At 55.3% G+C, this 23,872-nt stretch overlaps 1 protein-coding gene across 1 annotated transcript in view; it reads right to left on the reverse strand.

The window, feature by feature from the left end:
• Positions 1-2,720: 2,720 nt before the first annotated feature.
• LOC118453565 (uncharacterized) overlaps positions 2,721-23,872 on the reverse strand; it is a 51,847-nt gene continuing 30,695 nt past the window's right edge. Inside the window, exons 2-14 of the mRNA XM_087838318.1 lie at positions 17,424-18,386; positions 17,319-17,357; positions 16,395-16,496; positions 13,875-13,997; positions 12,471-13,787; positions 9,866-12,359; positions 8,141-8,704; positions 5,278-5,383; positions 4,877-4,941; positions 4,438-4,789; positions 4,194-4,255; positions 3,898-4,085; positions 2,721-3,783 (exon numbers count right to left, since the gene is read on the reverse strand). Of these exons, the coding sequence (XP_087694444.1) occupies positions 3,548-3,783; positions 3,898-4,085; positions 4,194-4,255; positions 4,438-4,789; positions 4,877-4,941; positions 5,278-5,383; positions 8,141-8,704; positions 9,866-12,359; positions 12,471-13,787; positions 13,875-13,997; positions 16,395-16,496; positions 17,319-17,357; positions 17,424-18,386 (6,611 nt within the window). The 3' untranslated portion in view covers positions 2,721-3,547. The remainder of the gene's footprint in view (positions 3,784-3,897; positions 4,086-4,193; positions 4,256-4,437; positions 4,790-4,876; positions 4,942-5,277; positions 5,384-8,140; positions 8,705-9,865; positions 12,360-12,470; positions 13,788-13,874; positions 13,998-16,394; positions 16,497-17,318; positions 17,358-17,423; positions 18,387-23,872) is intronic.

The following is a 23,872-nucleotide window of genomic DNA, read 5'->3' on the forward strand; positions in this document are numbered from 1 at the left end:
CCTGGTTGCAGCAGGATGATTATGTTAGTTTCAATGAGTCAACACCCCCCCCCCCCCCCCCCCCCCCCTCCAATGGCTGGTTCCCGACAGCCCCCAAACAAAAAACAGAATGAAACAAGAGCACCAAACCAGGGCGGGCGGAGGGGGTCCAGGAAGGAGGGTCCGAAACAAAACAGAAAACAAGGAACATGAGTCCAGAGTAGTTTATAAGCACAAGAAAAACAGTGCAACACAAACACTGGGGGTCAGGGAAACAGGTCAAAAACCAAAAAACACTGGAGACCTAGAAACAGTCCAAGAAATCAAAAGTCCAGGAATACAGAAATGATCAAACAAAACCAGAGCGGATCTCAACAGGAGTCCACGAAAAAGTTCAGGGGGTCGACCATGCAGACGGCAACGGTCATGACGGGGAAACAATTCTAGGGGCCGACCGTGCACGCGGCAATGGCGGCGGCGAAGACAAAACAAATCAGGGGGCCGGCCATGCGGGTGGCAGTGGCGGCAACAGAGCAGGTCCGGAGGTCGGCCGCGAAGCCAGCGGAGGCGGCAAATTCTTTCAGGAGGCCGCCCTCGACGGCCATGATACCAACTTTGGGGCCTGGAAAGTGGCCGACGAAGGCGAGGTGGAACAGGCCAAGCTGGCTCTGACGGCGCTGTTGCAACCGCAGGACCAGATGAGGCAGGACCAGACGAGTCAGGACCAGACGAGGCAGGACCAGACGAGGCAGGACCAGACGAAGATGAAGACGGAGCTGAAGCTGGACCAGGTGAAGTCACGGAGGCTGGGCCAGACGAGGATGAAGACACAGAGGCTGGACCAGGCGTGGATGAAGACACGGAGGCTGAACCAGGCGTGCATGAAGGCACGGAGGCTGGACCAGGAGTGGATGAAGGCACGGAGGCTGGACCAGGCGTGGATGAAGACACGGAGGCTGGACCTGACGGCAGCGTGGCGGCTGCGGATGCTGCACACGGTGATGCGGATGCTACACGCGGTTATGCTGCAGGCGGTGATGCAGTTGCTGGTGGCTGGACGGGCTCCTCGGGCCTCCAGCTGACGACACTTGAGGCTGGAAGGGCGACTCGGGCCCCCCAGCTGACGACACTTGAGGCTGGAAGGGCGACTCGGGCCCCCCAGCTGACGACACTTGAGGTTGGACGGGCGACTCGGGCCCCCCAGCTGACGACACTTGAGGCTGGCTGGGTTCTCCCGAACCCTCCAGCTGATGACACTTGAAGCTGGCTGGGTTCCCCCGAACCCCCAGCTAACGAGACTTGAGGCTGGCTGGGCTATCCCGAACCTCAAGCTAACGAGACTTGAGGCTGGCTGGGTTCTCCCGAACCCCCAGCTGACGAGACCTGAGGCTGGCTGGGTTCTCCCGAACCCCCAGCTGACGAGACCTGAGGCTGGCTGGGTTCTCCCGAACCCCCAGCTGACGAGACTTGAGGCTGGCTGGGTTCTCCTGAACCCCCAGCTGACGAGACCTGAGGCTGGCTGGGTTCTCCCGAACCCCCAGCTGACGAGACTTGAGGCTGGACGGGCTCCTCGGGCCCTCCAGCTGACGAAACCTGAGGCTGGACGGGCTCCTCGGGCCCTCCAGCTGACCAAACCTGAGGCTGGATGGGCTCCTCGAGCCCTCCAGCTGGAGCAGATGCAGGGCCAGAGGCAATTGGGACCCCTGGCTGAGGGTGAAGATGAGTGGCTGACTGAGCAGATGACAAAGTTAATGATTCCTCTACTAACTGCGCTACTGACTGGGGTATGGACTGTAACAAAGTTTGCAGAAAGTCTGGTTGTGGTGATGACTGAGCTACGGGTAGTGGGGCTGAATGTGGTGGAGGTGTTAACTGAGCTGAAGATGGCTGCTGGGCAGGGGACACTGGAAACTGAGCTGGGAACTGCCATAAAGGTTGTAGTGATGGTGGTTGTGATGGTGACTGAGCTAATCCTCCTGAGCCTTCTGAACACGAGAAAAACTGCTGGAAGGGCTCACTTGAGCCTCCAGCTGACACAGGAACAGGTGCCGGCACCATCTGAACACCAACCCCTCCCACCCGAGGAACTGAAACGGGTGGAGGGGAACGCTGGGCCCGAGCTACCCTAGGAGCAGAAACAGGAGGAGAGAGAAGCTCAGGAACGGTCTCAAAATGCCCAATATTGCCAACTGGGTCTGGGCATAAAGTCTTAGCAGAGTCCCTGGGAAGAGCCACAGTCTTAATAGATTGTAGAGAGGTGCAACTAGAGTCCTTAAATGTCCTTGGGGAACAGACAGCCTCTTCCTTCAGAGAACCTAAGTTACAGCCTGCAATTTATGTCTCTACCAACTGCCTGTGCCCCTGCTGAAAAGTACATGGCTGAAAGGCTGGCTTAGAAACATTAACCACCTCCCTTTCAGCTGACTTGAAAACAGAACTTGAAGCCTCCGGAAATTTCACAGCAGTTCGAACATTTCTCCCCCCAGATTTAAGTAGAGTAGTCTTAGTCATTTTAACACAGAAAATGGATGGATGGATGAATGGATGGATGGACATAAAGGTATGGCTCTCTCTTGCAAGCTCACCCCCTGACATATCTGAGTGTGACACTATCAGGTTGTGAGAAATTATTGCAAAAATTCATTTAAGGAAATGACATAACAGAAACCAATCTGTAAATATTCTATTTTTATTAAAGCTTTTTACATGCAGTTGTTGCACATCCTGAAAGTTCCCTGATTTGTTTTTTATTTACCCAAACCTAAATAGTGTTAATTAATAGAGTTAATTTCTCATAAAGATGTATTCTGGTCATTTTGACTTTTCTTACAGAAAATGTGCAAATTAAAAGAGATTTCACAGAATACATGTAAAGATACTTATAAAAATACATTTGTATAAATAAGAAAAGTGACAGTGCATGTTTTGGGACACCAAAACCAAGATCTATTCTTAACACTATTACATGTAATTTGTGATCTATACTGTGTATGATATATATGAAATAGAACTCAAAATATATAATTTTACAAGCATTTAGAAACAATGAATTGATGTAAAGAATGAAAAAATGCTGTCGATAATTATATTAAAAAGATGAAAAGAAGAAAAAAAGAAGAATTTATGTACTTTTGGCCTCATATTCGAAAGAGGAATAGTTAACAGACATGAAGACAGAGATACACTTACAAGCAAAAGACCTGGACTTCACTTAATTTCAGGCCACTGCATAGTACTAATTACTAAGCCTCTATGTTACGGGACACCCACAGTATATTTTAAATGTTTTGCCCATGCATTGTCAGGCTTTTTATTGGTGATTTAATTAACCGGATGCTTAAAATTATTTGTGTCATTCTGTTCAGGGCAGGGTCATTCCCACCTGAAAATATTTTAATGTAGATAAACATACTAGAGCTACTCTTTCTGATGTGTCCAGTGCACCTAAACGAACCCAACAACCCTTATAAATAATAACATATCAGATTTCTGCTGACATTACATTTTTTTCATGTTATTAAAAGAGATTGTGTTCTGCTGGCCTTTCACATGGAAACCAGCACAGATGCTATTGCTGGCTTGATAGAAGGCATAACAACAGCACCAGGAGGAAACCAATCCTGGGATTAATCTTGTGGGATACTCCACTTGAAACTGTAGCTGTAGGTACAACAGTTGTAGCTGAAGCAGTAGTGGAACTAGTAGTCAGTGCAGCAGTAGTGGAACTAGTAGTCGGTGCAGCAGTAGTGGAAGTGACAGTGGTTGGTAGAGGTGTGGTGGAATTGTCCGTGACAATGACAGGAACTATAAAATATTTTTCAAAAATAGATTAATATATATTTCTGTACAGACTAAAATAATTTATTTATCACTGATTAATTACCAAACTAACTTTTGTTTGCATTTTCTAATACTCACCAGAAGTTACTGATACCGTCTCAGGAACTATTTGGATGGTGAAATTAATGCTGGACCTGTTAATAGCATCTCTTAAAGCTTCAACAATAGTAATATTATCTGGGACTTGTGCATTGGGAATTGTTTGATTGAACACAAGCTCCACCAATGCCTCAGTTCTATCCACTCGTTTTTGGACTATAACAGATCTGTGTCATGAAAGAGATTGAGGCAGATGTTACATGTCACTTTTAACATTCAAAATGAAATTTAATTAATAAGTGTCTGAAAAATAACCAATGTTAAAAAACATCTACCTGAACCCAACCACAATGGCACGGATGAAGTTCAAAAATTGTGCTCTGTATATTCTATCACACTGCAAAAAATAAACACAAAAAGAAAATTTAAACCAGGTGAAACAACTTCAAAATTACATTATCTAAAAACCCTTATTTAAAATACATCATTTGAAATACATCTATCTTTTGCTTCTATATTTGTTCTCTAGATACTGTTTCAGTCAATATGTAATTTGTATTAAGTTCAAATATTACTCACCGTCTCTTCAACTCGTTTTTTGCGATCTTGATATGCACTGCTGGTGGGGTCTGCGAGATCAGGTACATATGGTTCAAGGAACTGTAGAAAGAGAACAATTTGGACAGGTCCAGTTGGTGCTTTTGTAGTTGGGATAGTGGTTGTAGTTGCTGCAACTGTTGTTGTAGTTGCAGTTGTTTCTGGTAGAGTGGCTGTTGTTGGAGCAGTGTCACTGATGTTGATGGAGGCCCTTTCGATGTCAAAGCCGTTCACATTTGAGGCTTGACCGATCAAAACATTCCTAATCTCAGTGTAATTTGGGACAGAAAAGTTTACAAACTGAAGTTCCATGGTGTTTATGACTGATCCCTTCCTGCAAATGCAGAAACACAAGTTATTGTTTTGAATATTAGCTTTTTAGGTCAGTGCCCTACATGATATGTCAAAATATGGAAATTACCTGAAGCTCACCACATCCAAGGAGACAAAGGAAGAGGGGAAGGCCTTACTGTAAACAGGTTCAATCTACACACACAAAAGAGATTTTCTTAAAACTATTTTTTCTGTTGTTTTTTTTTTTTAAATATTTGACATATTTGACAATGTATGAACATTATAGACATCTCCTTGTGTGTGGAAAGTTCATCCCTTTGAATGAAGGATAACAAAAAAGAAATTATATTGAACTAAAGCGCTCTGTAGGTATTGAAACAGACTGATGTGTTAGGATTACGGTCATGGTAGAGGTGCTTATGTAGTTAAACAAAAAAACTTAACATGAAAATATTGTTGGAAAAGGGTATTAACCTAATACTGAGAGGAAATTAATTTCACAAAAGATTTTGGGAAAAAGTTACTGACCTGTTTCTTTATCATTAAAGATCGATTTGTAAAGGCTGCAGATGATGAATTCAACAAGTCTGTTTCAAAATTGCTCTGAAGTGATCTGAATGTGACATATCTCATTACTGTATCCCTGCCAGTTGTTGGAGGAGTTTTTGTGTTTTGAACTGCTGTTGTGGTTGTTGAAGGAGCGGTCATGGTAAATGGAAGGGCTGTGGTGGAGGGCGGGGCTGTGGTGGTTGATGGGGAAGGGGCCGTCAATGTTGGAGGTGCAGTCGTGGTTGTTGTTGCGGCTGTTATGGTTGTCAGAGATGCTGTTGTGGTTGTAGGAGCTGTGGTTGTGGTTGTTGGTGTTGCTGTTCTGGTTGTTGGAGCTGCAGTCATGGTTGTTGGTGCGGCTGTTGTGCTTGCTGGAGGTGCACTCGTGGTAGTTGGAGCGGGTGTTATGGTTGTTGGAACTGCAGTTGTGGATGTTGGAGCCGGTGTTGTGGTTGTTGGAGCTGCAGTCGTGGTTGTTGGTGCGGTGGTTATTGATGTTGGAGCTGTAGTTGTGGTTGTTGGAGCAGGTGCTGTGGTTGATGGAGCTGCAGTCGTGGTTGTTGTTGCAGCTGTTATGGTTGTCAGAGCTGCTGTTGTGGTTGTTGGAGCTGTGGTTGTGGTAGTTGGTGTTGCTGTTGTGATGGTTGGAGCTGCAGTCATGGTTGTTGGTGCGGCTGTTGTACTTGCTGGAGCTGCACTCGTGGTTGTTGGAGGCGGTGTTGTGGTTGTTGGTGCGGCTGTGGTGGTTGTTGGAGCGGGTGTTGCGGTTGTTGGAGCTGTAGTTGTGGTTGATGGAGCTGCAGTTGTGGTTGCTGGAGCGGGTGTAGTGGTTGTTGGAGCTGCACTCGTGGTTGTTGGTGTGGCTGTTGTGGTTGCTGGAGTTGCAGTCGTGGTTGTTGGAGCTGCTGTTGTAGGTGTTGGTGCGGCTGTTGTGGTTGTTGGAGCTGCAGTGGTTGTTGGTGTGCCTGTCGTAGTTGTTGGAGCTCTACTTGTGGTTGTTGGTGCGCTTGTTGTGGTAGGTTGAGCTGCAGACGTGGTTGTTGGTGCGGCTGTCGTGGTTGTTGGAGCTGCAGTCGTGGTTGTTGGAGCTGCTGTCGCGGTTGTTGGAGCTGCAGTCGTGGTTGTTGGTGTGGTTATTGTGGTTGCTGGAGCTGCAGTCGTGGTTGTTTGTGCGGCTGTCGTGGTTGTTGGTGCGGCTGTTGTGGTTGTTGGAGCTGCAGTCGTGGTTGTTGGAGCTGCAGTCGTGGTTGTTGGAGCTGCAGTCGTGGTTGTTGGTGCGGCTGTAGCGGTTGTTGGTGCGGCAGTCGTGGTTGTTGGAGCTGCAGTAGTGGTTGTTGGTGCACTTGTCGTGGTTGTTGGTGCGGCTGTCGTGGTTGTTGGAGCTGCAGTCGTGGTTGTTGGTGCGGCTGTCGTGGTTGTTGGAGCTGCAGTCGTGGTTGTTGGAGCTGCAGTCGCGGTTGTTGGAGCTGCAGTCGTGGTTGTTGGTGCGGTTATTGTGGTTGCTGGAGCTGCAGTCGTGGTTGTTTGTGCGGCTGTCGTGGTTGTTGGTGCGGCTGTTGTGGTTGTTGGAGCTGCAGTCGTGGTTGTTGGTGCGGCTGTTGTGGTTGTTGGAGCTGCAGTCGTGGTTGTTGGAGGTCCCGTTGTGGTTGTTGGTGCGGCTGTACTGGTTGTTGGTGCGGCAGTCGTGGTTGTTGGAGCTGCAGTCGTGGTTGTTGGTGCGGCTGTCGTGGTTGTTGGAGCTGCAGTCGTGGTTGTTGGAGCTGCAGTCGTGGTTGTTGGTGCGGCTGTAGTGGTTGTTGGAGCTGCAGTCGTGGTTGTTGGAGCTGCAGTCGTGGTTGTTGGTGCGGCTGTAGTGGTTGTTGGAGCTGCAGTCGTGGTTGTTGGAGCTGCAGTCGTGGTTGTTGGTGCGGCTGTAGTGGTTGTTGGTGCGGCCGTCGTGGTTGTTGGTGCGGCTGTAGTGGTTGTTGTAGCTGCAGTCGTGGTTGTTGGTGCGGCTGTCGTGGTTGTTGGTGCGGCCGTCGTGGTTGTTGGAGCTGCAGTCGTGGTTCTTGGTGCGGCTGTAGTGGTTGTTGTAGCTGCAGTCGTGGTTGTTGGTGCGGCTGTCGTGGTTGTTGGAGCTGCAGTCGTGGTTGTTGGAGCTGCAGTCGTGGTTGTTGGAGCTGCAGTCGTGGTTGTTGGTGCGGCAGTCGTGGTTGTTGGAGCTGCAGTCGTGGTTGTTGGTGCGGCCGTCGTGGTTGTTGGAGCTGCAGTCGTGGTTGTTGGTGCGGCCGTCGTGGTTGTTGGAGCTTCAGTCGTGGTTGTTGGTGCCGCCGTCGTGCTTGCTGGAGGTGCGGTCGTGGTTGTTGGTGCGGCCGTCGTGGTTGTTGGAGCTGCAGTCGTAGTTGTTGGAGCTGCGGTCGTGGTTGTTGGTGCGGCTGTAGTGGTTGTTGGAGCTGCAGTCGTGTTTGTTGGTGCGGCTGTCGTGGTTGTTGGAGCTGCTGTCGTGGTTGTTGGAGCTGCAGTCGTGGTTGTTGGAGCTGCAGTCGTGGTTGTTGGTGCGGCAGTCGTGGTTGTTGGAGCTGCAGTCGTGGTTATTGGAGCTGCAGTCGTTGTTGCTGGTGCGGCCGTCGTGGTTGTTGGAGCTGCAGTCGTGGTTGTTGGTGCGGCCGTCGTGGTTGTTGGAGCTGCAGTCGTGGTTGTTGGTGCGGCTGTCGTGGTTGTTGGAGCTGCAGTCGTGGTTGTTGGAGCTGCAGTCGTGGTTGTTGATGCGGCTGTAGTGGTTGTTGGTGCGGCCGTCGTGGTTGTTGGAGCTGCAGTCGTGGTTGTTGGTGCGGCTGTAGTGGTTGTTGGTGCGGCTGTAGTGGTTGTTGGAGCTGCAGTCGTGGTTGTTGGTGCGGCTGTCGTGGTTGTTGGAGCTGCAGTCGTGGTTGTTGGAGCTGCAGTCGTGGTTGTTGGTGCGGCAGTCGTGGTTGTTGGAGCTGCAGTCGTGGTTGTTGGAGCTGCAGTCGTGGTTGTTGGAGCTGAAGTGGTTGTTGGAGCTGCAGTCGTGGTTGTTGTAGCTGCAGTCGTGGTTGTTGGAGCTGCCGTCGTGGTTGTTGGTGCGGCTGTCGTGGTTGTTGGAGCTGCAGTCGTGGTTGTTGGTGCGGCAGTCGTGGTTGTTGGAGCTGCAGTCGTGGTTGTTGGAGCTGCAGTCGTGGTTGTTGGAGCTGAAGTGGTTGTTGGAGCTGCAGTCGTGGTTGTTGTAGCTGCAGTCGTGGTTGTTGGAGCTGCCGTCGTGGTTGTTGGTGCGGCTGTCGTGGTTGTTGGAGCTGCAATCGTGGTTGTTGGTGCGGCTGTCGTGGTTGTTGGAGCTGCAGTCGTGGTTGTTGGTGCACTTGTCGTGGTTGTTGGTGCGGCTGTCGTGGTTGTTGGAGTTGCAGTCGTGGTTGTTGGTGCGGCTGTCGTGGTGGTTGGAGCTGCAGTCGTGGTTGTTGGAGCTGCAGTCGCGGTTGTTGGAGCTGCAGTCGTGGTTGTTGGAGCAGCAGTCGCGGTTGTTGGAGCTGCAGTCGTGGTTGTTGGTGCGGTTATTGTGGTTGCTGGAGCTGCAGTCGTGGTTGTTTGTGCGGCTGTCGTGGTTGTTGGTGCGGCTGTAGTGGTTGTTGGAGCTGCAGTCGTGGTTGTTGGAGCTGCAGTCGTGGTTGTTGGTGCGGCTGTAGTGGTTGTTGGAGCTGCAGTCGTGGTTGTTGGAGCTGCAGTCGTGGTTGTTGGTGCGGCTGTAGTGGTTGTTGGTGCGGCCGTCGTGGTTGTTGGTGCGGCTGTAGAGGTTGTTGTAGCTGCAGTCGTGGTTGTTGGTGCGGCTGTCGTGGTTGTTGGTGCGGCCGTCGTGGTTGTTGGAGCTGCAGTCGTGGTTCTTGGTGCGGCTGTAGTGGTTGTTGTAGCTGCAGTCGTGGTTGTTGGTGCGGCTGTCGTGGTTGATGGAGCTGCAGTCGTGGTTGTTGGAGCTGCAGTCGTGGTTGTTGGAGCTGCAGTCGTGGTTGTTGGTGCGGCAGTCGTGGTTGTTGGAGCTGCAGTCGTGGTTGTTGGTGCGGCCGTCGTGGTTGTTGGAGCTGCAGTCGTGGTTGTTGGTGCGGCCGTCGTGGTTGTTGGAGCTTCAGTCGTGGTTGTTGGTGCCGCCGTCGTGCTTGCTGGAGGTGCGGTCGTGGTTGTTGGTGCGGCCGTCGTGGTTGTTGGAGCTGCAGTCGTAGTTGTTGGAGCTGCGGTCGTGGTTGTTGGTGCGGCTGTAGTGGTTGTTGGAGCTGCAGTCGTGTTTGTTGGTGCGGCTGTCGTGGTTGTTGGAGCTGCTGTCGTGGTTGTTGGAGCTGCAGTCGTGGTTGTTGGAGCTGCAGTCGTGGTTGTTGGTGCGGCAGTCGTGGTTGTTGGAGCTGCAGTCGTGGTTATTGGAGCTGCAGTCGTTGTTGCTGGTGCGGCCGTCGTGGTTGTTGGAGCTGCAGTCGTGGTTGTTGGTGCGGCCGTCGTGGTTGTTGGAGCTGCAGTCGTGGTTGTTGGTGCGGCTGTCGTGGTTGTTGGAGCTGCAGTCGTGGTTGTTGGAGCTGCAGTCGTGGTTGTTGATGCGGCTGTAGTGGTTGTTGGTGCGGCCGTCGTGGTTGTTGGAGCTGCAGTCGTGGTTGTTGGTGCGGCTGTAGTGGTTGTTGGTGCGGCTGTAGTGGTTGTTGGAGCTGCAGTCGTGGTTGTTGGTGCGGCTGTCGTGGTTGTTGGAGCTGCAGTCGTGGTTGTTGGAGCTGCAGTCGTGGTTGTTGGTGCGGCAGTCGTGGTTGTTGGAGCTGCAGTCGTGGTTGTTGGAGCTGCAGTCGTGGTTGTTGGAGCTGAAGTGGTTGTTGGAGCTGCAGTCGTGGTTGTTGTAGCTGCAGTCGTGGTTGTTGGAGCTGCCGTCGTGGTTGTTGGTGCGGCTGTCGTGGTTGTTGGAGCTGCAATCGTGGTTGTTGGTGCGGCTGTCGTGGTTGTTGGAGCTGCAGTCGTGGTTGTTGGTGCACTTGTCGTGGTTGTTGGTGCGGCTGTCGTGGTTGTTGGAGTTGCAGTCGCGGTTGTTGGTGCGGCTGTCGTGGTGGTTGGAGCTGCAGTCGTGGTTGTTGGAGCTGCAGTCGCGGTTGTTGGAGCTGCAGTCGTGGTTGTTGGAGCAGCAGTCGCGGTTGTTGGAGCTGCAGTCGTGGTTGTTGGTGCGGTTATTGTGGTTGCTGGAGCTGCAGTCGTGGTTGTTTGTGCGGCTGTCGTGGTTGTTGGTGCGGCTGTTGTGGTTGTTGGAGCTGCAGTCGTGGTTGTTGGTGCGGCTGTCGTGCTTGCTGGAGGTGCAGTCGTGGTTGTTGGAGCTGCAGTCGTGGTTGTTGGTGCGGCTGTAGTGGTTGTTGGTGCGGCCGTCGTGGTTGTTGGTGCGGCTGTAGTGGTTGTTGTAGCTGCAGTCGTGGTTGTTGGTGCGGCTGTCGTGGTTGTTGGTGCGGCCGTCGTGGTTGTTGGAGCTGCAGTCGTGGTTCTTGGTGCGGCTGTAGTGGTTGTTGTAGCTGCAGTCGTGGTTGTTGGTGCGGCTGTCGTGGTTGTTGGAGCTGCAGTCGTGGTTGTTGGAGCTACAGTCGTGGTTGTTGGAGCTGCAGTCGTGGTTGTTGGTGCGGCTGTCGTGGTTGTTGGAGCTGCAGTCGTGGTTGTTGGTGCGGCCGTCGTGGTTGTTGGAGCTGCAGTCGTGGTTGTTGGTGCGGCCGTCGTGGTTGTTGGAGCTGCAGTCGTGGTTGTTGGTGCCGCTGTCGTGCTTGCTGGAGCTGCGGTCGTGGTTGTTGGTGCGGCCGTCGTGGTTGTTGGAGCTGCAGTCGTAGTTGTTGGAGCTGCGGTCGTGGTTGTTGGTGCGGCTGTAGTGGTTGTTGGAGCTGCAGTAGTGTTTGTTGGTGCGGCTGTCGTGGTTGTTGGAGCTGCTGTCGTGCTTGTTGGAGCTGCAGTCGTGGTTGTTGGTGCGGCAGTCGTGGTTGTTGGAGCTGCAGTCGTGGTTGTTGGAGCTGCAGTCGTTGTTGCTGGTGCGGCTGTCGTGGTTGTTGGTGCGGCCGTCGTGGTTGTTGGAGCTGCAGTCGTGGTTGTTGGTGCGGCCGTCGTGGTTGTTGGAGCTGCAGTCGTGGTTGTTGGTGCGGCCGTCGTGGTTGTTGGAGCTGCAGTCGTAGTTGTTGGAGCTGCGGTCGTGGTTGTTGGTGCGGCTGTAGTGGTTGTTGGAGCTGCAGTCGTGTTTGTTGGTGCGGCTGTCGTGGTTGTTGGAGCTGCTGTCGTGGTTGTTGGAGCTGCAGTCGTGGTTGTTGGAGCTGCAGTCGTGGTTGTTGGTGCGGCAGTCGTGGTTGTTGGAGCTGCAGTCGTGGTTATTGGAGCTGCAGTCGTTGTTGCTGGTGCGGCCGTCGTGGTTGTTGGAGCTGCAGTCGTGGTTGTTGGTGCGGCCGTCGTGGTTGTTGGAGCTGCAGTCGTGGTTGTTGGTGCGGCTGTCGTGGTTGTTGGAGCTGCAGTCGTGGTTGTTGGAGCTGCAGTCGTGGTTGTTGATGCGGCTGTAGTGGTTGTTGGTGCGGCCGTCGTGGTTGTTGGAGCTGCAGTCGTGGTTGTTGGTGCGGCTGTAGTGGTTGTTGGTGCGGCTGTAGTGGTTGTTGGAGCTGCAGTCGTGGTTGTTGGTGCGGCTGTCGTGGTTGTTGGAGCTGCAGTCGTGGTTGTTGGAGCTGCAGTCGTGGTTGTTGGTGCGGCAGTCGTGGTTGTTGGAGCTGCAGTCGTGGTTGTTGGAGCTGCAGTCGTGGTTGTTGGAGCTGAAGTGGTTGTTGGAGCTGCAGTCGTGGTTGTTGTAGCTGCAGTCGTGGTTGTTGGAGCTGCCGTCGTGGTTGTTGGTGCGGCTGTCGTGGTTGTTGGAGCTGCAATCGTGGTTGTTGGTGCGGCTGTCGTGGTTGTTGGAGCTGCAGTCGTGGTTGTTGGTGCACTTGTCGTGGTTGTTGGTGCGGCTGTCGTGGTTGTTGGAGTTGCAGTCGCGGTTGTTGGTGCGGCTGTCGTGGTGGTTGGAGCTGCAGTCGTGGTTGTTGGAGCTGCAGTCGCGGTTGTTGGAGCTGCAGTCGTGGTTGTTGGAGCAGCAGTCGCGGTTGTTGGAGCTGCAGTCGTGGTTGTTGGTGCGGTTATTGTGGTTGCTGGAGCTGCAGTCGTGGTTGTTTGTGCGGCTGTCGTGGTTGTTGGTGCGGCTGTTGTGGTTGTTGGAGCTGCAGTCGTGGTTGTTGGTGCGGCTGTCGTGCTTGCTGGAGGTGCAGTCGTGGTTGTTGGAGCTGCAGTCGTGGTTGTTGGTGCGGCTGTAGTGGTTGTTGGTGCGGCCGTCGTGGTTGTTGGTGCGGCTGTAGTGGTTGTTGTAGCTGCAGTCGTGGTTGTTGGTGCGGCTGTCGTGGTTGTTGGTGCGGCCGTCGTGGTTGTTGGAGCTGCAGTCGTGGTTCTTGGTGCGGCTGTAGTGGTTGTTGTAGCTGCAGTCGTGGTTGTTGGTGCGGCTGTCGTGGTTGTTGGAGCTGCAGTCGTGGTTGTTGGAGCTACAGTCGTGGTTGTTGGAGCTGCAGTCGTGGTTGTTGGTGCGGCTGTCGTGGTTGTTGGAGCTGCAGTCGTGGTTGTTGGTGCGGCCGTCGTGGTTGTTGGAGCTGCAGTCGTGGTTGTTGGTGCGGCCGTCGTGGTTGTTGGAGCTGCAGTCGTGGTTGTTGGTGCCGCTGTCGTGCTTGCTGGAGCTGCGGTCGTGGTTGTTGGTGCGGCCGTCGTGGTTGTTGGAGCTGCAGTCGTAGTTGTTGGAGCTGCGGTCGTGGTTGTTGGTGCGGCTGTAGTGGTTGTTGGAGCTGCAGTAGTGTTTGTTGGTGCGGCTGTCGTGGTTGTTGGAGCTGCTGTCGTGCTTGTTGGAGCTGCAGTCGTGGTTGTTGGTGCGGCAGTCGTGGTTGTTGGAGCTGCAGTCGTGGTTGTTGGAGCTGCAGTCGTTGTTGCTGGTGCGGCTGTCGTGGTTGTTGGTGCGGCCGTCGTGGTTGTTGGAGCTGCAGTCGTGGTTGTTGGTGCGGCCGTCGTGGTTGTTGGAGCTGCAGTCGTGGTTGTTGGTGCGGCCGTCGTGGTTGTTGGAGCTGCAGTCGTGGTTGTTGGTGCGGCCGTCGTGGTTGTTGGAGCTGCAGTCGTGGTTGTTGGTGCCGCTGTCGTGCTTGCTGGAGCTGCGGTCGTGGTTGTTGGTGCGGCCGTCGTGGTTGTTGGAGCTGCAGTCGTAGTTGTTGGAGCTGCGGTCGTGGTTGTTGGTGCGGCTGTAGTGGTTGTTGGAGCTGCAGTAGTGTTTGTTGGTGCGGCTGTCGTGGTTGTTGGAGCTGCTGTCGTGGTTGTTGGAGCTGCAGTCGTTGTTGTTGGAGCTGCAGTCGTGGTTGTTGGTGCGGCAGTCGTGGTTGTTGGAGCTGCAGTCGTGGTTGTTGGAGCTGCAGTCGTTGTTGCTGGTGCGGCCGTCGTGGTTGTTGGTGCGGCCGTCGTGGTTGTTGGAGCTGCAGTCGTGGTTGTTGGTGCACTTGTCGTGGTTGTTGGTGCGGCTGTCGTGGTTGTTGGAGCTGCAGTCGTGGTTGTTGGTGCACTTGTCGTGGTTGTTGGTGCGGCTGTCGTGGTTGTTGGAGCTGCAGTCGTGGTTGTTGGTGCGGCTGTCGTGGTTGTTGGAGCTGCAGTCGTGGTTGTTGGAGCTGCAGTCGCGGTTGTTGGAGCTGCAGTCGTGGTTGTTGGAGCTGCAGTCGCGGTTGTTGGAGCTGCAGTCGTGGTTGTTGGTGCGGTTATTGTGGTTGCTGGAGCTGCAGTCGTGGTTGTTTGTGCGGCTGTCGTGGTTGTTGGTGCGGCTGTAGTGGTTGTTGGAGCTGCAGTCGTGGTTGTTGGAGCTGCAGTCGTGGTTGTTGGTGCGGCTGTCGTGGGTGTTGGAGCTGCAGTCGTGGTTGTTGGAGCTGCAGTCGTGGTTGTTGGAGCTGCAGTCGTGGTTGTTGGTGCGGCTGTAGTGGTTGCTGGAGCTGCAGTCGTGGTTGTTGGAGCTGCAGTCGTGGTTGTTGGTGCGGCTGTCGTGCTTGCTGGAGGTGCAGTCGTGGTTGTTGGAGCTGCAGTCGTGGTTGTTGTAGCTGCAGTCGTGGTTGTTGGTGCGGCTGTCGTGGTTGTTGGAGCTGCAGTCGTGGTTTTTGGTGCCGCTGTCGTGCTTGCTGGAGGTGCGGTCGTGGTTGTTGGTGCGGCCGTCGTGGTTGTTGGAGCTGCAGTCGTAGTTGTTGGAGCTGCGGTAGTGGTTGTTGGTGCGGCTGTAGTGGTTGTTGGAGCTGCAGTCGTGTTTGTTGGTGCGGCCGTCGTGGTTGTTGGAGCTGCTGTCGTGGTTGTTGGAGCTGCAGTCGTGGTTGTTGGAGCTGCAGTCGTGGTTGTTGGAGCTGCAGTCGTGGTTGTTGGAGCTGCAGTCGTTGTTGCTGGTGCGGCCGTCGTGGTTGTTGGAGCTGCAGTCGTGGTTGTTGGTGCACTTGTCGTGGTTGTTGGTGCGGCTGTCGTGGTTGTTGGAGCTGCAGTCGTGGTTGTTGGTGCGGCTGTCGTGGTTGTTGGAGCTGCAGTCGTGGTTGTTGGAGCTGCAGTCGCGGTTATTGGAGCTGCAGTCGTGGTTGTTGGTGCGGTTATTGTGGTTGCTGGAGCTGCAGTCGTGGTTTTTTGTGCGGCTGTCGTGGTTGTTGGTGCGGCTGTTGTGGTTGTTGGAGCTGCAGTCGTGGTTGTTGGTGCGGCTGTTGTGGTTGTTGGTGCTGCTGTAGTGGTTGTTGGTGCGGCCGTCGTGATTGTTGGAGCTGCAGTCGTGGTTGTTGGTGCCGCTGTCGTGCTTGCTGGAGCGGCCGTCGTAGTTGTTGGAGCTGCAGTCGTGGTTGTTGGAGCTGCAGTCGTGGTTGTTGGTGCGGCTGTAGTGGTTGTTGGAGCTGCAGTCGTGGTTGTTGGTGCGGCCGTCGTGGTTGTTGGTGCGGCTGTAGTGGTTGTTGGAGCTACAGTCGTGGTTGTTGGTGCGGCTGTCGTGGTTGTTTGAGCTGCAGTCGTGGTTGTTGGAGCTGCAGTCGTGGTTGTTGGTGCGGCTGTCGTGGTTGTTTGAGCTGCAGTCGTGGTTGTTGGAGCTGCAGTCGTGGTTGTTGTTGCGGCTGTCGTGGTTGTTGGAGCTGCAGTCGTGGTTGTTGGAGCTGCAGTCGTGGTTGTTGGTGCGGCTGTAGTGGTTGTTGGAGCTGCAGTCGTGGTTGTTGGAGGTGCCGTTGTGGTTGTTGGTGCGGCTGTAGTGGTTGTTGGAGTTGCAGTCGTGGTTGTTGGTGCGGCTGTAGTGGTTGTTGGAGCTGCAGTCGTGGTTGTTGGTGCGGCCGTCGTGGTTGTTGGAGCTGCAGTCGTGGTTGTTGGTGCGGCTGTTGTGCTTGCTGGAGGTGCAGTCGTTGTTGTTGGTGCGGCTGTCGTGGTTGTTTGAGCTGCAGTCGTGGTTGTTGGAGCTGCAGTCGTGGTTGTTGGTGCGGCTGTCGTGGTTGTTTGAGCTGCAGTTGTGCTTGCTGGAGGTGCAGTCGTTGTTGTTGGTGCGGCTGTAGTGGTTTTTGGTGCGGCTGTTGTGCTTGCTGGAGGTGCAGTCGTGGTTTTTGGTGCGGCTGTAGTGGTTGTTGGTGCGGCCGTCGTGGTTGTTGGTGCGGCTGTAGTGGTTGTAGTAGCTTCAGTTGTGGTTGTTGGTGCGGCTGTCGTTGTTGTTGGTGCTGCAGTCGTGGTTGTTGGTGCACTTGTCGTGGTTGTTGGTGCGGCTGTCGTGGTTGTTGGAGCTGCAGTCGTGGTTGTTGGTGCGGCCGTCGTGGTTGTTGGAGCTGCAGTCGTGGTTGTTGGTGCGGCCGTCGTGGTTGTTGGTGCGGCCGTCGTGGTTGTTGGAGCTGCAGTCGTGGTTGTTGGTGCGGCTGTCGTGGTTGTTGGTGCGGCCGTCGTGGTTGTTGTAGCTGCAGTCGTGGTTGTTGGTGCGGCTGTCGTGGTTGTTGGTGCGGCCGTCGTGGTTGTTGTAGCTGCAGTCGTGGTTGTTGGACCTGCCGTCGTGGTTGTTGGTGCGGCTGTCGTGGCTGTTGGAGCTGCAGTCGTGGTTGTTGGTGCACTTGTCGTGGTTGTTGGTGCGGCTGTCGTGGTTGTTGGAGCTGCAGTCGTGGTTGTTGGTGCGGCTGTCGTGGTTGTTGGAGCTGCAGTCGTGGTTGTTGGAGCTGCAGTCGCGGTTATTGGAGCTGCAGTCGTGGTTGTTGGTGCGGTTATTGTGGTTGCTGGAGCTGCAGTCGTGGTTGTTTGTGCGGCTGTCGTGGTTGTTGGTGCGGCCGTAGTGGTTGTTGGAGCTGCAGTCGTGGTTGTTGGAGGTGCCGTTGTGGTTGTTGGTGCGGCCGTAGTGGCTGTTGGAGCTGCAGTCGTGGTTGTTGGTGCGGCTGTAGTGGTTGTTGGTGCGGCCGTCGTGGTTTTTGGAGCTGCAGTCTCGGTTGTTGGAGCTGCAGTCGTGGTTGTTGGTGCGGCTGTCGTGGTTGTTGGAGCTGCAGTCGTGGTTGTTGGAGCTGCAGTCGTGGTTATTGGAGCTGCAGTCGTGGTTGTTGGTGCGGCTGTAGTGGTTGTTGGAGCTGCAGTCGTGGTTGTTGGTGCGGCCGTCGTGGTTGTTGGAGCTGCAGTCGTGGTTGTTGGTGCGGCTGTTGTGCTTGCTGGAGGTGCAGTCGTTGTTGTTGGTGCGGCTGTCGTGGTTGTTTGAGCTGCAGTCGTGGTTGTTGGAGCTGCAGTCGTGGTTGTTGGTGCGGCTGTCGTGGTTGTTTGAGCTGCAGTTGTGCTTGCTGGAGGTGCAGTCGTTGTTGTTGGTGCGGCTGTAGTGGTTTTTGGTGCGGCTGTTGTGCTTGCTGGAGGTGCAGTCGTGGTTTTTGGTGCGGCTGTAGTGGTTGTTGGTGCGGCCGTCGTGGTTGTTGGTGCGGCTGTAGTGGTTGTAGTAGCTTCAGTTGTGGTTGTTGGTGCGGCTGTCGTTGTTGTTGGTGCTGCAGTCGTGGTTGTTGGTGCACTTGTCGTGGTTGTTGGTGCGGCTGTCGTGGTTGTTGGAGCTGCAGTCGTGGTTGTTGGTGCGGCCGTCGTGGTTGTTGGAGCTGCAGTCGTGGTTGTTGGTGCACTTGTCGTGGTTGTTGGTGCGGCTGTCGTGGTTGTTGGAGCTGCAGTCGTGGTTGTTGGTGCGGCTGTCGTGGTTGTTGGAGCTGCAGTCGTGGTTGTTGGAGCTGCAGTCGCGGTTATTGGAGCTGCAGTCGTGGTTGTTGGTGCGGTTATTGTGGTTGCTGGAGCTGCAGTCGTGGTTGTTTGTGCGGCTGTCGTGGTTGTTGGTGCGGCCGTAGTGGTTGTTGGAGCTGCAGTCGTGGTTGTTGGAGGTGCCGTTGTGGTTGTTTGTGCGGCCGTAGTGGCTGTTGGAGCTGCAGTCGCGGTTGTTGGTGCGGCTGTAGTGGTTGTTGGTGCGGCCGTCGTGGTTTTTGGAGCTGCAGTCTCGGTTGTTGGAGCTGCAGTCGTGGTTGTTGGTGCGGCTGTCGTGGTTGTTGGAGCTGCAGTCGTGGTTGTTGGAGCTGCAGTCGTGGTTGTTGGAGCTGCAGTCGTGGTTGTTGGTGCGGCTGTAGTGGTTGTTGGAGCTGCAGTCGTGGTTGTTGGTGCGGCCGTCGTGGTTGTTGGTGCGGCCGTCGTGGTTGTTGGTGCGGCCGTCGTGGTTGTTGGTGCGGCCGTTGTGGTTGTTGGAGCTACAGTCGTGGTTGTTGGTGCGGCTGTCGTGGTTGTTTGAGCTGCAGTCGTGGTTGTTGGAGCTGCAGTCGTGGTTGTTGGTGCGGCTGTCGTGGTTGTTGGAGCTGCAGTCGTGGTTGTTGGAGCTGCAGTCGTGGTTGTTGGTGCGGCTGTAGTGGTTGTTGGAGCTGCAGTCGTGGTTGTTGGAGGTGCTGTTGTGGTTGTTGGTGCGGCTGTAGTGGTTGTTGGAGTTGCAGTCGTGGTTGTTGGTGCGGCTGTAGTGGTTGTTGGAGCTGCAGTCGTGGTTGTTGGTGCGGCCGTCGTGGTTGTTGGAGCTGCAGTCGTGGTTGTTGGTGCGGCTGTTGTGGTTGTTGGAGCTGCAGTTGTGGTTGTTGGTGCGGCAGTAGTGGTTGTTGGAGCTGCAGTCGTGGTTGTTGGTGCGGCCGTAGTGGTTGTTGGAGCTGCAGTCGGGGTTGTTGGTGCGGCCGTCGCTGTTGTTGGTGCAGCCGTCGTGGTTGTTGGAGCTGCAGTCGGGGTTGTTGGTGCGGCCGTCGTGGTTGTTGGTGCAGCCGTCGTGGTTGTTGGTGCTGCAGTCGTGGTTGTTGGAGCTGCAGTCGTGGTTTTTGGAGCTGCAGTCGTGGTTGTTGGTGCGGCCGTCGTAGTTGTTGGTGCGGCTGTCGTGGTTGTTGGTGCGGCTGTCGTGGTTGTTGGAGCTGCAGTCGTGGTTGTTGGTGCGGCTGTCGTTGTTGGTGCGGCCGTCGTGCTTGCTGAAGGTGCAGTCGTGGTTGTTGGAGCTGTAGTCGTGGTTGTTGGTGCTGCTGTAGTGGTTGTTGGTGCGGCCGTCGTGATTGTTGGAGCTGCAGTCGTGGTTGTTGGTGCGGCTGTAGTGGTGTTTGGAGCTGCAGTCGTGGTTGTTGGTGCGGCCGTCGTGGTTGTTGGAGCTGCAGTCGTTGTTGTTGGTGCGGCCGTCGTGGTTGTTGGAGCTGCAGTCGTGGTTTTTGGAGCTGCAGTCGTGGTTGTTGGAGCTGCAGTCGTGGTTGTTGGTGCGGCTGTAGTGGTTGTTGGTGCGGCCGTCGTGGTTGTTGGAGCTGCAGTCGTGGTTTTTGGAGCTGCAGTCGTGGCTGTTGGAGCTGCAGTCGTGGTTGTTGGAGCTGCAGTCGTGGTTGTTGGAGCTGCAGTCGTGGTTGTTGGTGCGGCTGTCGTGGTTGTGGGAGCTGCAGTCGTGGTTGTAGGAGCTGCAGTCGTGGTTGTTGGTGCGGCTGTAGTGGTAGTTGGAGCTGCAGTCGTGGTTGTTGGTGCGGCCGTCGTGGTTGTTGGTGCGGCCGTTGTGGTTGTTGGTGCGGCTGTCGTGGTTGTTGGAGCTACAGTCGTTGTTGTTGGTGCAGCCGTCGTGGTTGTTGGAGCTGCAGTCGTGGTTGTTGGAGCTGCAGTCGTGGTTGTTGGTGCGGCTGTAGTGGTTGTTGGAGCTGCAGTCGTGGTTGTTGGTGCCGCCGTCGTGGTTGTTGGTGCGGCTGTAGTGGTTGTTGGAGCTGCAGTCGTGGTTGTTGGTGCGGCCGTTTTGGTTGTTGGAGCTGCAGTAATGGTTGTTGGAGGTGCAGTCGTTGTTGTTGGAGGTGCCGTTGTGGTTGTTGGTGCGGCTGTAGTGGTTGTTGGAGCTGCAGTCGTGGTTGTTGGTGCGGCCGTCGTGGTTGTTGGAGCTGCAGTCGTGGTTGTTGGAGCTGCAGTCGTGGTTGTTGGAGCTGCAGTCGTGGTTGTTGGTGCGGCTGTTGTGCTTGCTGGAGGTGCAGTCGTGGTTGTTGGTGCGGCTGTAGTGGTTGTTGGTGCGGCCGTCGTGGTTGTTGGTGCGGCTGTAGTGGTTGTTGGTGCGGCTGTAGTGGTTGTTGTAGCTGCAGTCGTGGTTGTTGGTGCGGCTGTCGTGGTTGTTGGTGCGGCCGTAGTGGTTGTTGGAGCTGCAGTCGTGGTTGTTGGTGCGGCCGTAGTGGTTGTTGGTGCGGCCGTCGTGGCTGTTGGTGCGGCTGTAGTGGTTGTTGGTGCGGCCGTCGTGGTTGTTGGAGCTGCAGTCGTGGTTGTTGGTGCGGCTGTAGTGGTTGTTGGTGCGGCCGTCGTGGTTTTTGGAGCTGCAGTCGTGGTTGTTGGAACTGCAGTGGTGGCTGTTGGAGCTGCAGTCGTGGTTGTTGGACCTGCAGTCGTGGTTGTTGGAGCTGCAGTCGTGGTTGTTGGTGCGGCTGTCGTGGTTGTTGGAGCTGCAGTCGTGGTTGTTGGAGCTGCAGTCGTGGTTGTTGGAGCTGCAGTCGTGGTTGTTGGTGCGGCCGTCGTGGTTGTTGGTGCGGCTGTAGTGGTTGTTGGAGCTGCAGTCGTGGTTGTTGGTGCGGCCGTTTTGGTTGTTGGAGCTGCAGTAATGGTTGTTGGAGGTGCAGTCGTTGTTGTTGGAGGTGCCGTTGTGGTTGTTGGTGCGGCTGTAGTGGTTGTTGGAGCTGCAGTCGTGGTTGTTGGTGCGGCTGTAGTGGTTGTTGGAGCTGCAGTCGTGGTTGTTGGTGCGGCCGTCGTGGTTGTTGGAGCTGCAGTCGTGGTTGTTGGAGCTGCAGTCGTGGTTGTTGGAGCTGCAGTCGTGGTTGTTGGTGCGGCTGTCGTGCTTGCTGGAGGTGCAGTCGTGGTTTTTGGTGCGGCTGTAGTGGTTGTTGGTGCGGCCGTCGTGGTTGTTGGTGCGGCTGTAGTGGTTGTTGGTGCGGCTGTAGTGGTTGTTGTAGCTGCAGTCGTGGTTGTTGGTGCGGCTGTCGTGGTTGTTGGTGCGGCTGTAGTGGTTGTTGGAGCTGCAGTCGTGGTTGTTGGAGCTGCAGTCGTGGTTGTTGGTGCGGCTGTCGTGGTTGTTGGAGCTGCAGTCGTGGTTGTTGGAGCTGCAGTCGTGGTTGTTGGTGCGGCTGTAGTGGTTGTTGGAGCTGCAGTCGTGGTTGTTGGTGCGGCCGTCGTGGTTGTTGGTGCAGCCGTTGTGGTTGTTGGTGCGGCTGTCGTGGTTTTTGGTGCAGCTGTAGTGCTTGCTGGAGGTGCAGTCTCGGTTTTTGGAGGTGCAGTCTCGGTTGTTGGTGCGGCTGTAGTGGTTGTTGGTGCGGCCGTCGTGGTTGTTGGTGCGGCTGTAGTGGTTGTTGTAGCTGCAGTCGTGGTTGTTGGAGCTGCAGTCGTGGTTGTTGGAGCTGCAGTCGTGGTTGTTGGTGCGGCTGTTGTGCTTGCTGGAGGTGCAGTCTCGGTTGTTGGAGCTGCAGTCGTGGTTGTTGGTGCGGCTGTAGTGGTTGTTGGTGCGGCCGTAGTGGTTGTTGGAGCTGCAGTCGTGGTTGTTGGTGCGGCCGTCGTGGTTGTTGGAGCTGCAGTCGTGGTTGTTGGAGCTGCAGTCGTGGTTGTTGGTGCGGCTGTTGTGCTTGCTGGAGGTGCAGTCTCGGTTGTTGGAGCTGCAGTCGTGGTTGTCGGTGCGGCTGTAGTGGTTGTTGGTGCGGCCGTCGTGGTTGTTGGTGCGGCTGTAGTGGTTGTTGTAGCTGCAGTAGTGGTTGTTGGTGCGGCTGTCTTGGTTGTTGGAGCTGCAGTCGTGGTTGTTGGAGCTGCAGTCGTCGTTGTTGGTGCGGCTGTAGTGGTTGTTGGAGCTGCAGTCGTGGTTGTTGGTGCGGCTGTTGTGGTTGTTGGAGCTGCAGTTGTGGTTGTTGGAGGTGCCGTTGTGGTTGTTGGTGCGGCTGTAGTGGTTGTTGGAGCTGCAGTCGTGGTTGTTGGTGCGGCTGTAGTGGTTGTTGGAGCTGCAGTCGTGGTTGTTGGTGCGGCCGTCGTGGTTGTTGGAGCTGCAGTCGTGGTTGTTGGAGCTGCAGTCGTGGTTGTTGGTGCGGCCGTCGTGGTTGTTGGAGCTGCAGTCGTGGTTGTTGGAGCTGCAGTCGTGGTTGTTGGTGCGGCTGTCGTGGTTGTTGGTGCGGCCGTAGTGGTTGTTGGAGCTGCAGTCGTGGTTGTTGGTGCGGCCGTAGTGGTTGTTGGTGCGGCCGTCGTGGCTGTTGGTGCGGCTGTAGTGGTTGTTGGTGCGGCCGTCGTGGTTGTTGGAGCTGCAGTCGTGGTTGTTGGTGCGGCTGTAGTGGTTGTTGGTGCGGCCGTCGTGGTTTTTGGAGCTGCAGTCGTGGTTGTTGGAACTGCAGTCGTGGCTGTTGGAGCTGCAGTCGTGGTTGTTGGACCTGCAGTCGTGGTTGTTGGAGCTGCAGTCGTGGTTGTTGGTGCGGCTGTCGTGGTTGTTGGAGCTGCAGTCGTGGTTGTTGGAGCTGCAGTCGTGGTTGTTGGAGCTGCAGTCGTGGTTGTTGGTGCGGCCGTCGTGGTTGTTGGTGCGGCTGTAGTGGTTGTTGGAGCTGCAGTCGTGGTTGTTGGTGCGGCCGTTTTGGTTGTTGGAGCTGCAGTAATGGTTGTTGGAGGTGCAGTCGTTGTTGTTGGAGGTGCCGTTGTGGTTGTTGGTGCGGCTGTAGTGGTTGTTGGAGCTGCAGTCGTGGTTGTTGGTGCGGCTGTAGTGGTTGTTGGAGCTGCAGTCGTGGTTGTTGGTGCGGCCGTCGTGGTTGTTGGAGCTGCAGTCGTGGTTGTTGGAGCTGCAGTCGTGGTTGTTGGAGCTGCAGTCGTGGTTGTTGGTGCGGCTGTCGTGCTTGCTGGAGGTGCAGTCGTGGTTTTTGGTGCGGCTGTAGTGGTTGTTGGTGCGGCCGTCGTGGTTGTTGGTGCGGCTGTAGTGGTTGTTGGTGCGGCTGTAGTGGTTGTTGTAGCTGCAGTCGTGGTTGTTGGTGCGGCTGTCGTGGTTGTTGGTGCGGCTGTAGTGGTTGTTGGAGCTGCAGTCGTGGTTGTTGGAGCTGCAGTCGTGGTTGTTGGTGCGGCTGTCGTGGTTGTTGGAGCTGCAGTCGTGGTTGTTGGAGCTGCAGTCGTGGTTGTTGGTGCGGCTGTAGTGGTTGTTGGAGCTGCAGTCGTGGTTGTTGGTGCGGCCGTCGTGGTTGTTGGTGCAGCCGTTGTGGTTGTTGGTGCGGCTGTCGTGGTTTTTGGTGCAGCTGTAGTGCTTGCTGGAGGTGCAGTCTCGGTTTTTGGAGGTGCAGTCTCGGTTGTTGGTGCGGCTGTAGTGGTTGTTGGTGCGGCCGTCGTGGTTGTTGGTGCGGCTGTAGTGGTTGTTGTAGCTGCAGTCGTGGTTGTTGGAGCTGCAGTCGTGGTTGTTGGAGCTGCAGTCGTGGTTGTTGGTGCGGCTGTTGTGCTTGCTGGAGGTGCAGTCTCGGTTGTTGGAGCTGCAGTCGTGGTTGTTGGTGCGGCTGTAGTGGTTGTTGGTGCGGCCGTAGTGGTTGTTGGAGCTGCAGTCGTGGTTGTTGGTGCGGCCGTCGTGGTTGTTGGAGCTGCAGTCGTGGTTGTTGGAGCTGCAGTCGTGGTTGTTGGTGCGGCTGTTGTGCTTGCTGGAGGTGCAGTCTCGGTTGTTGGAGCTGCAGTCGTGGTTGTCGGTGCGGCTGTAGTGGTTGTTGGTGCGGCCGTCGTGGTTGTTGGTGCGGCTGTAGTGGTTGTTGTAGCTGCAGTAGTGGTTGTTGGTGCGGCTGTCTTGGTTGTTGGAGCTGCAGTCGTGGTTGTTGGAGCTGCAGTCGTCGTTGTTGGTGCGGCTGTAGTGGTTGTTGGAGCTGCAGTCGTGGTTGTTGGTGCGGCTGTTGTGGTTGTTGGAGCTGCAGTTGTGGTTGTTGGAGGTGCCGTTGTGGTTGTTGGTGCGGCTGTAGTGGTTGTTGGAGCTGCAGTCGTGGTTGTTGGTGCGGCTGTAGTGGTTGTTGGAGCTGCAGTCGTGGTTGTTGGTGCGGCCGTCGTGGTTGTTGGAGCTGCAGTCGTGGTTGTTGGAGCTGCAGTC

Source organism: Neolamprologus brichardi, chromosome 3 (assembly GCF_056152115.1).
Source record: "Neolamprologus brichardi isolate AB-2024 chromosome 3, ASM5615211v1, whole genome shotgun sequence".
Classification (NCBI taxonomy): Eukaryota; Metazoa; Chordata; class Actinopteri; order Cichliformes; family Cichlidae; genus Neolamprologus; species Neolamprologus brichardi.